Source organism: Talpa europaea (assembly GCF_964194135.1).
Source record: "Talpa europaea genome assembly, chromosome: 12".
In the NCBI taxonomy this organism is placed as follows: domain Eukaryota; kingdom Metazoa; phylum Chordata; class Mammalia; order Eulipotyphla; family Talpidae; genus Talpa; species Talpa europaea.
In genome coordinates this window covers 1,251,103-1,268,750 of record NC_140079.1, presented here as the reverse complement: position 1 = coordinate 1,268,750, position 17,648 = coordinate 1,251,103, and the positions used below count along the sequence as shown (strand labels likewise).

General features: G+C 66.6%; 1 protein-coding gene across 1 annotated transcript in view; it reads left to right on the top strand.

Annotated features, from left to right (window-relative positions):
- The window catches only part of MAML2 (mastermind like transcriptional coactivator 2), a gene marked incomplete at both ends in the record, with an annotated part of 143,755 nt that overhangs the window by 105,138 nt on the left and 20,969 nt on the right, over positions 1 to 17,648 (top strand). The window contains one exon of the mRNA XM_084248519.1: positions 5,204 to 6,574. Within this exon, the coding sequence (XP_084104645.1) occupies positions 5,204 to 6,574 (1,371 nt within the window). The remainder of the gene's footprint in view (positions 1 to 5,203; positions 6,575 to 17,648) is intronic.

Below are 17,648 nucleotides of genomic sequence, written 5' to 3'. Positions count from 1 at the left end.
AGTGCACGTGGCACGCGGGGGAGAAACCAAAACAGCGTCCCAGCCCCGGGGAAAAGCAGGCGCCGGCCTCGTGCGTAGCGAGCGCGTCCTCAGTCCTTGTTCACTTGGAAACAGCCGCGAGCAGCAGAAGCTCTTTGAAAGCGTCTCGAGCGAGACGTGGTGACGGGGCGCAGGGGCCTATGAGAAGGTTCGGGGTGTCTCTGGACAGCGCGATGAATGAGGCGTCTGGAAGGGCAGGAGCAGAGACTACCGGGAATCTCCTCTCTGTCTCTTGCTCTTCCTGCCCGGCCCCCTCCCCCCCTCCCCCCCCCCAGGGTGGTGACCCCTGCTCTGCAGGATTCTGTGCAGCTGCTTGCTCCCCTCCTGCTCCCCTCGCCTCAGGACGAGCCCAGGCCTGGAGTCTGCGCTCTTCTCCCTGCCAGCGCCCCAGGATGGCTGGGAAGGGCCTGTCTCAACTCCTGGCTGCGGGGAGGCCACTTCCTGGGGCAGCTGCAGCCGGATGTCCATCTCGGTCCACCCTGCTGGGCTGGGGAGATGGGGTATCCCAGGAACAGAAGCCCCCCCAGAAGATGTGGGGACAGTTTTTCAGGGTGGCTCACAAGGGGCTCGTGTGCTCACGACTCTGTCCACAGTCTGTGCTTCGTGCTTTTTTTTTTTTTTAAAAAAAAGTGTATTTATGTGTGCACACAAGAGCTGGGGTGCAGGCCAGAGGTGGGGGGGTGAGAGGACCCACCAGAGACAGAGTGGGGAGCAGAACAGGCAGACGGACTGAAATCCACTGCTGAGGGGAGCAGCGGGGAGACAGGAGAGGTCTGCCGCGCCATGTGGGTAGCTCCCTGGCCGGCCGGGGGATTGAACTCGTGCTGCAGAGGCTGGTGATAGCTTCATAGGTTGTGCCTCAACCCCTTGCGCCACCGGGGAGGCCCCTCCATGCCTCTTTTACCGAAGCATTAGAAAGCAGACATTTGAGCAAAGTGGGAGAAAAATCCTTTGTCGCCCCGTCCACCCCCAGAAGTGCTTGGGCACCGGGAGGTGTTTCCTTCTGGACCGTGTGTGCTGGCGCGAGCTTTTGGACCTGACACTCGTTTGGGAGAGACCAAGGGTGATTTCAGACGGTCAGTAAGACGACGTGGCTCACGCTTCGGAGGGGCCCCTTCTGAGGCGCCTCTCTGCTTCCCTGCCGTGCACCCCACCCTGCTCCGGGCCTCGGGGCTGATTCGCAGCCGTCGGAGGAGAGGCAGGCGAGGCCGGGCGAGCAGGTGGCCGCCCCCCTGGGCTGCGAGAGCAGTGAGCTCCCAGGCTGTCAGCGCTGAACCCCAAGCCCCCCGCCCAGCCCCAGCCCCTCTTACCCAATACAACAGGAAGTCTGCGCCCCAGGGCTGGCCCCGCCCCCTCCCCCTCTGTGGCTTTTGCCGTGGCATTTCCCCCAGGAGAAGCGATGGAGGCTCCACGCGGAGAGACTGCCCAGAGATGCCCTTCCCTGGCGCTGGAGAGAGTGGGTTCCTGGGGAATTCCAGCTCTGCGAGCCTGTGTCGCGGGGCTGCTCTCAGCATCGCAGCAAATGACTCCTCTGGTTTCTGTTCTCCCGCGGCCCCGAGACGGGAAGGCGGGCACCAGAGAGACGCCCCGGGCGCCCGGCCCCCTGAGCAGGAGCGGGGCGCCGTGTGTGCTCCGGGAGAGCGGGCCCCGCGCGCTCCTGCTTCTGTGCGGAACCTCCTCTGAACTCGCTTCTGCTGTGAAGAGCGGCTGCCTTGCAGCCCCGGGGGTCGCCCTTCTCAGAGTCCAGCCTCACGGCACAGTGTCGGGGCCGACGTGCGTGTGTCACCCTCACACTCGCTTCCCCGGTCCGCGCCCGCGCCGGGTCGGGCCGGCCAGTGCCGGCCCCACAGGGAACGCGGTGGACGGGCAGGACCGGTCTCTCCCTGGAGGTGCAACGGTACCTGCCCCAGGGCAGCCCCGCAGACGCCCCGGGCCCCCCCGCTTTGCCGTGTCCTCGGCAGAAGCCCAGCCCGTGCCGTTAGGGTCGGGGAGCCCCAGGGTGCTCGGCCACCGTGTCTGGGCACGCACAGGAATTCGAGTTTCCGGATCCCAGTTTTTCTCAAGATTCAAGCCAAGAGCCAAATCAGTTACTTTGGGGGTGCGTCTCCCCCTCCGGCCCCCGTGGCCAGCACTGGGGACGATGGCCTGAGCGCGGCCGGGCGCCCTGGGGCGCTGGGCAGCGTGTGTTGGGGTCCCGCAATGCTTTGCGAGGCTTATTCCGTGAGGGCCTGGGGAGACAAAGAGTGCATTTGTTTTGTGGAAAGGGGGGGGCGCAGGGGACGGAGCAGAAGCCCAAGGCTGTGCACTGAGGCTTTCACCTCTCCCGGGAAGTGCGGGCTCCGGGGCGTGGAGGAGGGAGGTGCTTGCAGAGGCCCCGACCATGGGACCATGGCCGGCAGGAGCTTCCCCGTCTGAAGGGGGAGTTCCGGGCCCCTCATTCCAGCTCAGGGGTCGCAGACCCACACCCCCTCCCCCGGCAGAGGCCGCATCCCCAAGTGAGCGGTGCCCGACAGCCGCGTCCAGGCCAGGCCGTGTGCCGAGACGCCCCCCAGGGCGCCCTGACCGTGGAGGGTGGGACAGGCTGACGTTGTGCCACCCCACGGTGAGCCCCTGGGGCTCAGTTACTGTCCAGAAGACGCGTCTCAGCCTGTGGGTGAAGGCAAGCGAGGCTGCTGGGGCTGCACTCCTTACACGCGCTCTCGGGCTGACCCCTGCCCGCCGGCTCCTGCCCCTGCCCTGCCCCTGCTAGGAGGCCCTGCAGCTGCGCAGGCTCCTGCTCTCCTGTGTGCCGGGGCCCCAGCCCCCAGTCCCCCGCCCGCGGCAAGGGACAGCCGCAGGAGGGCCTGGCAGAGCAGGTTTCTTCAAAGCCGAGGAGAATAAATGGAAGGTGATGCCCAAGCTGGGGAAGAATGTGCCCTTGCGTGTCCTCCTGGCTGTAAGGGGAGCTTCTGAATTGCCAGCGGGCCGCCCGGGTCCTGCTGCCGCCCTCCCGAGAGCCAGACAGCGGGGCCGCCCTGAGCCTGTGCACCACTGCTTTGCAGGCCCTGCCCGCGGACCCAGAGGGCGGTGGGCACAGCCCCCTGAGGAGCCCCTCCCGCCCTCTGCCCCCGCTGGCCTCTCCGTGATGAGCCAGCAAAGGCGGTTGGCGCACCCTGGTGCTGGCCACGGTCAGCCTCCCCCCTTGGCCTGTCACCAGCCTCCCTGCCATCCTGAGGTGTGAGCGCCCCCTGCAAGTGTGGGGGCCGCGTGCAGGTGTGAGTGCCCCATGCGGTGTGAGTGTCCTGTGCAGGTGTGGGCCCCCGTGCAGGTGGGAGCTCCTGTACGGTGTCCCTGCGCCCTAGAGTGGACAAGATTAGGAGTCAGCAGGACGCGCAGAGTTGGCAGGGAAATCGCTGCAGCCGAGCGCACAGGAAGGCTCCCCCCCCCCCCCCCCGGCCCGGCGTGCATCACTGCGACCTTGAGCACTCTGGGTCTGCTTGGAGGTCGCGGGGCTGTAGCTCTCAGGCTTGAGCAACAGCGGCTTCAGCGCAGACTCCACTGCCAGCAAGGCTCCAAGGCGAGGGGGCCGGCCAGGGACTGAGACAGACGCCCCTCGGGGCTCCGGCCCCTCCGCAGACGGGCTCCCCGGCCCCGGCTGACGAGCACCAGCTCACGTCTCCTCAGACAGAGAGAGCCGGCTGCCTGCTCCCCTCGCGTCCCCGTGGGTCAGGCCCTTTCTCTGTGCCCCGGAGGGCCGTGTTCAAAGGGGAGCTCAGCCCTCAGTCACCTTGGCTGCTCCCAGATTCCTCCCCCATCACCCACCATCGCCTGGTCTGGCCACTGCCCGAGCCCTCGGTGCCGGGGACACGGGCGCCAGCCAGGCCGTGGCCCCTGGAGGGCACCACCTCGGAGCCCCGCAGCCCTGAGTGGGCTGGCCCAGCCGGCCGCCTGTTGCTGGGCTCCAGGGCTGCCACCCAACGGGCTCATTGTAAGACCGAGGGAAGCCGGGTCACCCCACTAAACGGCCGATGTCTTGGGGCGTCTTCTCCCTCAGGCTGCCGAGGGCTCTCCCGCGAGGTGGGGCGGGGCCGCCTGAGGCGGGAGGCAGGAGAGTGACCGCTTGAGCCCCTCCCTGTGGGGCCTGGACGGAGCCCAGCGCGAGCGTGAAGGAGTGTAGGGGCCGACTGTGCCGGAGCTGACTGCCCCGTCTCTCGTTTTAGAGGCGCCAGCAGGACTGTCCGGGGCAGCGAGGGCCGCTGATGGCCCTCCGCGCGGCCTGTCGTGTGGGGCATGGTGGGACGGGCCAGCCTCGCTCTGTCACTTCTCAAGTCGGCGCGATGGCGCGTAACCTCGGGTCACGGGGCCACTGCACGAGGGCTGGAACGCCAGGCCCCCCCGGAGGTGTCCGGAGTCAGGCGTTGTGCAGGGGCTGACTCTGGGGGGTCCATGCGGTGGGCTCGGCACTGAGTGTCCATGTGGCGCCTCTCCCTGGGAGTCCAGCGCCAAGGGGCCCAGCTTGCAGGCGGGGAAGCCGGCTCCCCTGGGGAGCACCCGCGGCCCTCGGCCCAGAGCTGGGATCTGAGTTCAGCGAGCGAGCGAGGGGCTCCCGCCGCCGCGTCCAGCCGCTGTGCTGCCCCCAGGGCTGATTCTGGCTCCCAGCTGTGTAGACGGGAGCACCGGCAGCGAGCTGGACCCCCGCTCAGACATCACCAATGGTGGCGGGTCGTGGCTTCTGCGCGTCCACGGTGCTGCCGCTGGGGTCAGAGTGTGGAATTAGGGGGCAGGAGAGAGGAAGCAGGACAGGCAGGGGCTTGTGGACGCGAGCGTCGCTCTGGGCCTTGCTCGGGGGACAGCGACAGGGCAACTGGGAGAAGTGAGCACCCGGGCTGTGGGCTCAGTCCCGCCCCCCGAGTCCAGGGCGGGCTGCAGGTGCTGCGGGCGGAGCCGCCAGGCCAGGGTGGTCAGGACCCGTGCACCGCCTGGAGCCGGCTGGGCCCCGCCCCTGCTGCGCACCAGCGCCTGCCTCTGCAGACCGTCCACTGGGTTCCGTCTGCGGCCGGGGCTCCCGTGTCCGGAGCGCCCGCCTCGGGGTGCCTGGTCTGCGGGGACGGGTGGGCAGGGGCGTCACTGGGCGGGGAGTGCGTGTGCACGCCGCTCACCTTGTCTTCTGTGCCCTCTCTCGCAGCTCCAGGGCTCCCTGAAGAGGAAGCAGGTGGTCAGCTTGTCCCCCACCAACACCAAGAGGCCCAACGGCTTTGTGGACGGCGCGTTCCTGGACATCAAGCGAATTCGCATCGGGGAGGCCCTTGGCGCGGGCCCCGGGGCGCTGGCAGTGAGTAACGGGCAGAGCCAGGTCCCGGCGGGGGCCGCACCCCTGAGCCAGGGGCCCCTGAGGAAGCCCGGCGCCCCGGCCCCCCTCCCGCTCCCTCCCGGCGACGGCGGGTTCGGCGCCGCCTTGAAGGAGGTGAAGAAGGAGCCAGGGGAGGTGCTGTCCTGCAGCAAGCATGCGGACGGCCCGGCCACCCAGGACAGCCTCTTCTCCCCCCGCTTCGGGGAGGACCCCGCGGAGCCGCTGATGGACCCCGAGCTGCAGGAGCTGTTCAACGAGCTGACCAGCATCAGCGTGCCGCCCATGAGTGACCAGGAGCTGGAGAACATGATCAACGCCACCATCAAGCAGGACGACCCCTTCCACCTGGAGCCCGGCCAGCCCAGCCAGAGGGGCACGCCCAGGCCCGCGCTGCCCCTGGACACGGCGGCCGTCAAAAGCGAGTTCTCACCCGGCCTGGCCCAGGGACCCGTGGGCTCGCCTCAGCTGAGGCCCCCGTCCGCCGGCCCCGCCTTCTCCATGGCCAACTCTGCTCTGTCCACATCCTCCCCCATCCCGGTGGCCCCTCAGGGCCAGGCCACACTGCAGACCGCCGCGGGGACCGGCCGGGGCTGGCAGGAGGCGTCCCACGCCCAGCAGCTCAAGCAGATCGCCGCCCAGCGGCAGCAGCACACCCGGCTCCTGCAGCAGCACCAGGCTGCCAGCTGGCCGGCCCTGCCCGCGTCCACTGGACCCTCCCCGGGCCCCTTCGGGCAGGAGAAGATCCCCAGCCCTTCTTTCGGCCCGCAGGGCTCCCCCCGGCCTGGGGCGGCTGGCAGTGGCGGCCAGGCCAAAGTCATGGCCAGCTACGTGTACAAGGCCAGCCCCTCGGCCCAGGCCGGGCACCTGGACGCGCTGATGCCGCAGAAGGCCCAGGACCTCAGTCGCGGCTTCCTCGGCAGCCCGCACGCGGCCCCGGAGCCCCGGCTCGGCAGCACCAAGCCCCTGTTCCACTTCGGGTCCGACCCGGCGAGCCAGCAGGCGCCTCCTGTGCTGGCCCCCCAGGGCAAGTCTGCCCTCCTGCACTACGGCCCGCAGCCACCGCCAGCGGCCCAGGCCGCCCCGCCGCTGCCCAGCCAGCCCCTGCTGCGGTCGCCCCTGCCACTCCAGCAGAAGGTCCTGCTCCAGAAGATGCAGACCCCGCCCGTCACGGGGCTGGGCTATCAAGTGGCCCCGCAGCACCGGCAGGTAAGACCCCCAGGTGGCCTGGCGAGGCCATGCGGCTGCGGTTGCTGGGTTTGGGCTAGATCAGGTCGCCAAGGCCCTGTGGTCTTGCTGGGCCCCGGGAAGACCCCTGAGGCCTGCGGTCCTGCAGGCCTGGCTGGGACCTCCTCGCAGAGCCCGCGTGCAGGGTCTGTGGCGACCCGCTGGCTTCTCAGGAGCTGCGCTGTGTTTCCAGCCTGCGGGGCTGCCCGCAGCCAGCACTCGCTCGTGTCTGGCCCTGCCACGAGCAGGGGCTACTCAGCCGTGCCTGGCGGCCCTGGAGCTGGCGAGACGGCAGGGAGGGGGCACCCACTGGCTGGTCTGCGTCCCCACGCGTAACCGGACACGTCCTGGTGCCCAACGGGTCGCGTGAGCCGTGGCTGCACTTGTCCGTGGGGCAGCTCAGCCCTCAGTGAGGCAGGTCCTGCTGCTGGCACCCTGGGGGGGAGCCTGGCTTTGAAACCCTGGTCTCAGCGCTGGGAGGACAGGCAGGGGCGTGAGGGGGGTGGGGGGCTGGCCATCTCACCCAGCGGGGAGCCCTGCCGTGACCACAGCCGCAGCTCGCGGTGTCCCCCGCTGTGGCTGGCACAGAAGACGGGTTTTGTTCCGCTCAGACCTGCGTGTGTCTTCAGAGCAGGCTGGACGGTGGCTCTGACTCCCGGAGACGGCGAAAGGGGCGCGTTTGGAGGAGGGAGGGAGGAGCCGGGAGGCCTGGCTGGCCCAGAGCTGCTCTGTGCGTGGCGTCTGGGGGACCACGTTCGGGTCCCGGCACAGACAGGGCGCACGGGCCAGCGTGGAGACTGGGGCCGGGGCCGGCGCCTTCCTCGCCCAGAGCGGGTGCTGCAAGCCCCTTGGACTGTGGCCAGCCCCGCCTCGACCCTCCACGCGCGACGCGGCCAGGGTCAGGCCGTCTGCGCGCGTATCCATGCAAGAGCGTGATCGTTCCAACTGCAGATTGCGGAAACCGCACTCGGTGTGGAATCGTGTCTATTCTGCAGCCTCTCGCGCTGCGATTCCGTGCAACATGGACACGCGGGGCTGCCACGGGGGCTGCCCACGGTCGCGCTAGGCGCCGTGTTGGCCTGGCCAGCCCCTGGCCAGGTCACGTCCCCTCCGACGTGCACTAGCCAGGTGAGCGCTGGCAGGTCACGGACCCTCACTCAGCCTCAGTTTCCTTGTCCGTATGTGCGGAAAGAATAAAATGTCCCAGGGTTTTTTCTTTTGGAGAATCGAATCAAATAATTCACCCCAGAGCCAGAACAGAGCTGGCTGTTGTGATGACTCTCCTCGAACAGCCACGGTGACACCTAAAGGCTTTGGCATAAATCTCACATTCTTGCGTGCACAGTCTTAGGGAATCCCCCGCAGTCTCCGTCCGTCCCGCTACATGTGAGTGGGGAGTTACCCGCCCCCCACGCCTGCCAGTTCAGTTGGTTTTTTTTTTAAGATTTATTTATTTATACAAGCACTGGGTACAGTGAGAAGCGCGGGAGGGTGAGAGGATTCACCAGAGCCAGAGCGGGGAGCAGAGCAGGCAGAAGGACCGAAGGACACTGCTGAGGGGAGCAGCGGGCGGCAGGAGAGGTCTGCGCGCCATGCGGGACCCTCCTCCGGTGGCCGGGGAGCAGCCGGGGATCGAACTGGCACCGCAGAGGCTGCGGGCAGCTTCGCAGCCCAGCGCTCAACCGCTGCGCCGCCAGGGGAGGCCCCGCCAGTTCAGTTTTGAGCCTCTTCTTAGCCCTTCGCAGACCAGAGCTCCGTGTGCTGGGTGTCCCTGGCTCCCTCCCACCTTGCCGTCCGAGCAGCTCACAGCTCAGAGCGCAGCGGCCGGAGTCAGTGAGGGCGACAGTTAACTCCCGCGGGAAGGAAAGAAACACGGCCACAGGGGACACTGGCCTTGGCATCCCAACAGGAGGCGGCACTCCCGGGCGGGGAACAGCTTCTGTTACTCTCTCTGCGGTCTTTGTCCGCGCGCTGCGTCGTCAGTAAGAGCCGCGCGGCGCGGGCATTGGCAGGCGACGTAGCTTGTTGAATACCAACTTTCCAGCGACGGGAAAAAGGGGGGTATGAGGTTAAGAAATGGATTTGATCCTGGAGATGGAAATGCAGGAGGGTGAATGGAAACCCTGACAGATATTTACCTGTGATGTGCATTAACACGGGTGGCGCAGGCGCTGCCCTTCGCACTGTTCTAATTAGTGGGGCCTTTTCTAATCAGATGTCAGATGAGATCAGTTTAGCAGAGGGGAGGGCGGCTTCTTTTTGTGCGAAAGCCCATCTAGCAGTCATCCGGACATTTGCACGGTTGTGGTTAATTAAAGTCAAGCGCCAAGACGTGAGATTCTGAAGGTGTTTACTAGGAGGGGTTCAAGGTTGAAACAAAAGGCTGCACAAATATTTAGACTTCAGGGATCAGAGGGGGCCAGTGGGAGTGAGTCATCTTACTCTCTTATGTTGTGCTTTAAGCAGGGAAACCAGATCCACACGCACACACACACGCACACGCACGCACGCACGGCTCTCTGGGTACGAATTAGGAAACTCTGGCTGAATATCTCCATTTATGCAATGAATCTGAGCAATAAAGTGGCTCCTAATTCTCCAAGCAATCAGTCGAGTGTGGCATCACAGGGAGCTGGTGCTTTCCTGCCCACCCTGCAGAATCACGCTTCCAGTCCCCGAGGACAGAGCCTGGGGGTGGCTGACCTGCTCCCCCAGTCTCCGGGATTTCCCACTGGCCGCCTTCCACAGGAGCCTGGGTCCAGCCCCATCAACACGAACCTTGGCCGCCTGAGACCCCGCAGCACGGGGTGAGGTCGCTCCCGGGGCGCCCACCTCCACCCGGCCCCTGGCCACCCACATTGTCCAGGCCCCTCCCCTGGCCTGGACGCCTCCTCTCTCAGGCTTCCCCGCAGGCTGGTGTGGGGCTCGCCCGGCCCCTGGCCTCCAGACACCTGCTCCGTGCAGGGCAGGAAGGGGGCAGAGGATAGAGACCCTGGCGCTGTTAGGGTCCCGGCGCACACACTTTTCTGGGAGGGCCAAGGGCTTGCTGACGCCCGGCCCATCCCTGTCCTCATCTCTATCCAACGGCGTCCACGGGGCCGGCTTCTGCCCACCGTCCCTCCTCACCCCCTTCTCACCAGCTCGCCCGCCTGCCTCCAGCCCTGCCTCTGGCGCCGGGGAGCACACGGAACCAGGGCTTCACCACGTGAGCCCCCGCCTCGGCCCTTCTCCTTCCCAGAACCAAACCCAGCCGTGCACTGCCCGGCGCGCCGAACCTGCCCTCCGCTCTCCTGCAGGCCCGTTGGTGCCGCTCACAGGCACCTGCCCCCCACTTCTGCTGCCGCCCGTGCCCGGGGTGACCGTGACCCCTGTGGCCTCGGGGGCAGGCTGGGCAGTGTCCTCACTGCACTCTGGGGGTCCAGGCCGGGGCTGGGGTCAGCTGTCTGCAGCGAGACCAGGCCTCCCCCTGGAGTGCAGCCCGGCCCCCACCGCCACCCCGGTGCCGCGTCCCTGGTCGCCCTCCCGTGGGTGTCTGCCCAGCCGCCCGCCAGCAGCACCGTCTCTGGAGTGTCAGCGGGAGATGGGATTTAACCGCCAAGGTTAATCAGGCGAGGACCCGCCGGGGCCTGTGGGACGAGTGACCGGGGCGGTGACTGCAAGTGCAGGTGGTGACCGTCGTGCCGGCCCTGGTAACGCGTGTCTGTGCCTCGGCACGGGCAGGATGGACCGGGGTGGAGGAAGCACAGGAGCCTCGTACGAGTGACCATGTGACTGAGGCATTGCCGGGGTCAGTGCGGCGACCGGACATGCGGACAGCTGAGAAGGCGCGTTCTTGCTGACAGTCAGCTACAGGAAGAAGAGAAAACTTGTTGAACCAGAAATGCCCGCGGGCGAGAGGGTTTTTGTGTTGTTTTTCTTCAGCTCTCTTGGGCGGGCATTTGCTTCATAAGCTGCCTGTCCCCGGGGAGAGCCTGTCCGTGGCCTCAGCCGCATCCTTCCCTGCGTCGCCACCTCAGGCCGGCAGAGTGGGGGATGTTCAGCTTCTGAACGAACCTTGAAGGCCACAGGGCCTCGAGCAGCTAACCCCGGCTCGCGGGGCGCAATGAGCGTTTGAGGCTGTCCTGGGGTGAGTGGCCGTGAGTGGCCGGGCCGTCGGAGCACACACTCAGCTCGCAGGGCCCTGGGTGGGCGTCCCCGTATTCCGAGAAGCCCCCAGCGCAGACACGAGAGCTAGGACGAGGGCTCCAGTCCAGCCTGTGTCCACCACCCGAGGCCGCCCCTCAATGTCCCCTCCCTGACACCCGTCGTCCCGCCCTCGGGGGTGGTCAGGGCCGCGTGCTGCCATCCGTGTTGAGCAGCGGCCGCAGCTCCTGGCACAGGTCACTTCCCAGCAAAGGCAGGTCCCGGGGCCCGGCCGTCCTCGAGGGTGCAGGAGAGAGGCAGGGGTGGGCACGGCCTCCCCGCCGGAGCCTGCGTGTGTCACCGGAGGACTTTGGAAACCAGCAAGAAAGCCGGATCCTTCCCTCTGCCTCCCCGCACGCACACGCGCGTGTGTGTGTTTGTGTGTGTGACAGAGACTGTGTTGGCTGCAACGCAGGAGTCGGGGATGTGTTGAGCCGGAAGCACCAGCACCCACCGCTGGCCTGAGGCAGAAATTCTCTGTCTTTCTCCAGGTTTTGGAACAAGCATTGGATAAAACCAGGACAGTTTTCTTAGGAACTTTTCTTAGACGTGCGAATACCCGTGTAAACGCGCATCAGGCATGGACTGGGAACATTTTCCAAATTATAAAAAGAGAAAAATCAGTTGTGTCCAGAGACGCTCGTTTCTGGAAATAAGCTACTTCCTGTCGCAGAAACATTCCTTGCAGCTTGGCAGGAACACGGCCCCGGCCGAGGCGCTGGCCCTGGGCCGAGGGCACGCGTTCGGGCCGCGTGCACATTTTCAGCTCTTCTCCTGCACCTCGAGTTCCAGCCCAGCGACAGAGAGGCTAGGGTAAAGCGGATCCTTTTGGGGAGAGGAGCCGGGAGGCCCGAGGCCCGCATCTAGGAAGGACGGAGGAAGGACGTGGGCTCGGGAATGTCTGATCCCAGACTCGGCCCCTCGGGGCTCCACCCCGTGGCTCTCTGGATGTTCAGACAAGCTGCGCGGGGAGTGGACAGAAACCCCTCACCAAGGCCTGCTCGTGCAGTTTGGGAGGGCGCTCGGCCAGCAGGCCCGGCCGCTCCCACCCTCCCCGCATGCCTGGAGCTGGGCTCCGGCCCGCTCCGCGCCACCCACCATTGGGGGGGTTTCCTCTGCTTGGTTTGACCCGGCACCATGCACCCTGCAGCCCTGGGGAGGTGGGTCAGACCGCCGTGTCCCCAGCTGCCCGTCACGGGCCTGCAGCCCGCAGGTGTGGCGCCCTGGCCCTTGGCTCACTCGGCAACAGGCAGCCTCACTCCACACGCAGCGCGGCTCCGCGGAACCCGGCTCAGAGAGCCCTGGGTGAACCCTCGCCCGGCAGACGGCGCGCGCTGGCCGGCAGGAAGCCGTGGTGTGGGCCTCACAGGCCGTTGCTGGCGGGAGGAGCAGCTCTCGTGGCCCGGAGTCAAGTCTGATCCACTCGCAAGGAGATTCTCAAATTGGAAGAAGCTGTTGTGTTCCTCAGTTTTACGCGTCTGGCTTTTCAAACGAGCAGAGATGGACAGCAGTTCGGGAAACCACAGGCCTCGGAACAGCCGCAGGCTCGGGAGGCGCCGTCCGGGCCAGTGCCCGGCTCCGCGGTCCTCAGAGGCCGCCCCGGCAACCGGGAGCCTCTCTGCCACTTGGATTTCTCAGGCCCAAATGGGAGGAATCGCGGGGTGGGGGCGATCGTGGGCCCCCGGCAGGAGCGTGGCCTAGTGCGGTCAAGGCAGAGCACACGCCTGGGCATGCGGGGGCCCAGCCCGGGGCCGCGACCCGCGCAGGTCAGATGTGACGCCAGGTCTCGGAGAAGAGAAACCAGCTTCACTTCTGACCCGCTGGAAGGCCGCGGCTCCTCGTCCCCTCCTGCCGTCTGCCGCTGAGGTGCTTCGGCCCCGAGGACCGTGGGACGGGGGAGCCGGTCCAGGCCCCGCTCCTGCAAGACCCCGAAGGCCCCCCTGCGGCTCTCTGCCCCGGGACCCCGAGGACGCCCCTCAGAGCCCCCCGTGGAAAACGGACCTTCTTGCTCAGGAAGCAGATCTGGGTCCCCTTCATCACAGCTCTGAGGGGACGACCCCAAGCCCCAGCCAGAGGCTCTTCAGGAAGCTCCTCATTTGCCATCGTTGTAAAGAGCTGGTTTTATTCCCCAGGAACCCGAATTTTCCCCCGGGGAGGTGTGGCAGAGAATACGGCCCCTCAGGCTCTGCAGAGACCCCCGCGGCACTGAGCTCAGGAAGGAGGCTGGGCCGTGTCATTCCCACTTAAATTCCCATTGTCTTCTCATTAGCTCCTTCCTTCGGGTCCGGGGCCTCTGTGTGCGCATCTGTGTCTCCCCTTGACTGGCATAAAGTGCTCGTGCAGGGGACCTTGTGCTGCGCGATGGTGCCCCGTGGTCTTTTTCTAGACTCAGAAGGGAAAAGCCCGGGATAGGGCCCGAGACGCCCAGATCCGCGGCGGGGACGCCCGCGGTTGTCGACACGGAGGCAACCGGGCCTCGGAGAAGGCACAGCCCCACGGGCGGGCTCCGGTCCGGACGCCGGGAGCTAGCGGCCCTGCTTCCCAGGACGCACAGTGGATTTGCTTCCCTGCCCAGATTTGGACGTGTCTGCCCTGTTTATCATTGTGCCGGAAAGGCCGGTGCTGCTTGAGCGAGGTCCTGTAAGTCTGGAAGTGACCTCCGGAGCGGCCGTCTCTGCGCGGGACTCTCCCCCAGACCGCACAACCGCCGGGAGAGGGGGCAGCTCCCCTCCCTCGGCTCCCCCATTCCGGGCCAGGCCAGGTCCCCGCTGCGCTCCAGCACTCAGCACCTGCTGCTGCACGCGGCTCGCTCGGTGGCCAGCGCACTGGACGCGCAGGGCTGACCCGTCTTTCTTTTTTTGGCAATGGCTTTCCTTGTCCTCACGGACAGCGTGATGAGCCACGAGACTCCCGGGAGCCTATAAAAAACGGGCTGATGCCAGCGCGTGGATTCAGCCGTCTGAGGGTAGGAGGCCCGTCTGCCGGCATCTGTGTGCGCTCAATCAAGATATGCAGAGGTGCTCGCCAAAGCCACGGGACCGTGGGGCAGTGAGGGGGTCTAGGTCCAGGTTATTCTTCTCCTGCACCCCCACCCCGCCGAACGGGCGCGCAGCCCCTGACATGACTCAGAGGGTTCGTATCTGCCAGAAAACGCACGCAGCCAGGTCTGTGCCTGGCCAAGTCTGTGGTCAGCAGCACGTCTGCCTACTGGCCGCCTGCCAGTACAGGTTTGGGGGATGCACAAGAGAGGGGGCCTGTCCGTGCCATGCCCATCACATGGCACAGACTTCTCATTCCCCTGGTTCCTGGCACCCCAGAATGCACAGGCAGGGTCGGGGGTGGAGCCGCGGGGGCAGGCCAGGGCGGGGACAGGCCAGGGCGGGGACAGGCCAGCGGTCAGCACTGAGCTGAAGTCCAGATCGATGTTCTTCATGTTCCTCTCCTCCCGCACGGCCCTTCTGTCACCAGTGCTGCTGCCAGGGATCCGCTGCAGGCGGCTCCAGGAATCTTGTCTGGAGTCCCCTTACCTCAGAGACCCTCTAAGTGTCCGTCCCAGACAGGAAGGGGCACGAGATTGCCAGCGTGTCCAGGGCTGGCCGGGCCGTGGTGGCAGGTCACACAAGGGCCTCAGCGGGCCAGGTATGGGGACCCAGCCAGGTGTGGGGACCCAGCCAGGCCCCTTCTGGGGGCTCTGACCTTGTTGAAAACCGCCTGGACTTCGAGGTCCCGTCACTGGTCCCTGCCCTGGAGCAAGACCAAAGGGTCTGGGCTGCACTGCCCACATGTCTTGGGTATCCCCAAATGGCCTGGCACCCCCCGCCGCCCCAATGTCACCCTCAGCTCGGAGTCAGGGGAAAACACGGAGTCAGCTGGGCTCCCAAACCCGCCCGCCAAGGTGTCTCCCGTGGGGCCTTTCACCGACTGATGGGTTTAAGGACTCACGCGTGTCCTGCTGGCGCTCACGGGGGCCGCAGCGTCTGGGGGAGCCGCCCAGCGGAGCAGTAACCCTCTGCTCTCTAGAGGACCTGGAAGCCGCACAGGGCTGCCCGGTGGGCGCCCCGGAGGCCACGCCGCGTCACCGGGAGAAAGGACCAGTCTTGTGTCCACAGGTCCCGGCCAGCAAGCTCTCTGGGCGGCAGATTTCTGTCCAGGGGCTTGGTGTCAGTGGCCTGCAGGGTTTACTCCTGTGGAACGCCGCGTTCCCTGCCAGAGCCAAACAAATGAAGTGTTGCCGTATTCAGAGGAGAGGGAAAGTGGAACATTCCTGTAATAATGTGAGTCTTTCTTTTATGTAGCTCGCGGGAGCAGCCCTAAAGCTGGGCTTTTGTGAGGGTTGCTGAGGACACTCGCTGTCCTGTGAGCTCCTTGAGGAGGCTCAGGGGCTGCTTCCCTGGGGAACGGCGCGAGGGCTAGATGCTGGGGAGCGTGGGGATTGTGGGGGTGTCGTTAACACACGTGTGCACACGCATGCATGCACGCTCTGATCTGGCTGCGCAGCTGTCACTGCCGGGACCTCATGAAAGCTGGGACATCACTGAGCTCCCTTCGCTCCACCCATAAAATTGGGAAGCAGAACCGGATGGCCTGTAACACCCTCCAGCCCCGACAGCCCCTGAGCGGAGCGGAGTTTACACACGTGTGCGTGGTTCCGTCTCGGCTGTGTGAGGTCGATGGACCGATGGCCAGAGAGGACACCAGCATGCTCAGAGCACGGCCAGCGCCCCCTACACGCACACACACGCACGCACTCGGCCTAAGGGCACCCGATGAGCCCTAAGGCCTGTGCTCGTTTCCCTTTTGGGTGACAGGCCCGGGCGTCTCGGGGCAGGAGACCTGGAGCTGGACCACGTGCGCTGCTGCGAACCAGCCTGGCCTCCCAGCCTGCACCTCATCGCTGTCCTGCTGGCCACACGGGGCCCTGACCAGTGATTGAGGCGGGCCAGAGCCTGAAACATCAGGCCGCTGCCCCCCGAGGGGAAGGCCCTGCTTCCCCCGGCGACGCTCTGTCCCGCCCCCCAGAAAGCAGACTCGCCCTCGGGATCCACCCGCGGCTCCTTTCGCCCGAGCAGCCGTCATGGCCTCCGGGCTGGCCACGGCTCAGAGACGGCCCAGTTGGCGAGGAAGGACCGCGTGGCCACTCAGCCATGCTTGAGCTCGACCCTGTGGGCTGCCCGGGGCTCTGCCTCGCTCTCCCCTCTCGGGCTCTGCAGGGAGCTCGGCCACGGGGGGCCGCAGCGGGCTGGGCTGCTGGAGTTGCTGTCTGAGCCCCCCCCCCCCCGGGCACGCTGCGTGGGGACTCGGCCGTGGGGCGGTGTGTGCTCCCCGACGCCCAGGAGCTCGCCCCGGTCTCGCCTGGCCCTCGGCGGGGGCCCAGATGAACTTGGTTCTTCTGAAACGCAAGCTCTGGCTCCGCGCTGGGCGCCGCTCAGGACCGAGGTGTGAAGGAGCGCTGGCCCCGGGCTGGCCCCGGGTTCACCCCGACTCGGTGTCTGGGAGGCAGCGGGGGCTGGGCCAGGAGCGCGCACAGCTCTCACCCTGGAGAGGGACTGTGGCCGCTCTAGTGTGTGTCCAGCAGCCCCGGCTGCGGGGGGACAGACAGGGCTCCTGCGGGCCCTGCCCTCCTGCTGGTCCTGATCCACGCGGGGTGTGAGCGTGCCGGCGCAGCGCCCCCTGCTGGGCACTTCGGGTCCCGCCCCAGGTGCGCAGGTGGGAGGCCCCGGCTCACCTTCTACCTGCTGTGTGCAAAGTGCTGTGGCTCCTGCCCGGGCGGGGCGGCTCCCTGGCCTCTTCCGCGTCTGCGTGCTTAGATGTGCTTCTCCCCTTGGGCTCCGGCCGCCCCTCCCCAGTCACGTGCGATGCTACATGCCCCCCCCAGCTCTTCACCTCTTTGCAGTCGTGAGGACGGCCGGGGAATGAGTGTCCCCCTCAAAGAAAGGGCGACTCTGCAAGCGTGCAGGTGGGGCCTCTCCCGGGGTTTCAGCCAGAGGTCCTGCGAGGACAGCGTGCAGAGAGCAGTTCAGCTGCCTCGTGCGGAAGAAAGGCTGGGCAGACCCAGCCACAACCCCGCGGAAGGCAAATACAGCACAGCAGCTCACGCCTCGGAGGGGCCCCCAGCCAGGGCTGCCCTCCACCCAGCTGCCCCGCACCCCACATTGCACTGGCGTGGGGAGCCATGGGTCAGCAGCACGGCTTGGACCTCCAGCCCCCCAAAGTGCGCATCACACCCCCAGGCCCCCTGTCTGCACTGTCCTCACACACCTGGGGGGCCCTGACCCTCCTCGGCAAAGAGTGATGACAGCTACTGTCCTAATGAGCGACTTTTAAAAATTTGAGATGCAAATTTATGGTACATCCGTGAACACAACCTCCTGCCCCGTCTAGTCGCCACTTAGAAGCGGGACTCCGACCAGGCAGAGTCTCGGGGAAAAGGCGTTTCCCGCCAGCGGAAACTGGCCGAGAAGTGAGACATGTCAGAACCCCCGTCGGCCCCTGGCTGGGCAGCCCCGGAGTCTGCAGCAGGAGGCAGAGAGCCGCCCCTGAGCGCCGCCCCTGAGCGCCCCCGCGCCCTCCCAATAGGGCAGAAAACAGTAAAACCAGCCCCGTGAGCTCCCTGCGCGGAAGCCCCTGGCCAGCTCCGCTTCGGAGGGGCAGGAGCAGCCCCAGGGCGGAGAGAGAGTTGGGGCTCCCGGCCCGGCCCCGCGGGTGTGTCAGGGCAGGAGCAGGACGTGGTCACGCAGTGCGGCGGCGGCACAGCCGGGCCCGGGAGACTTGGACTGTTTTCTCCTCATTCGCCCTGTGCTGCTGCTCAGCCCATGCGTGAGCCCCCAGGACACACGGTGGCTCTTGCCCCCCAACGCCCCCTCCCCGGCAGGGT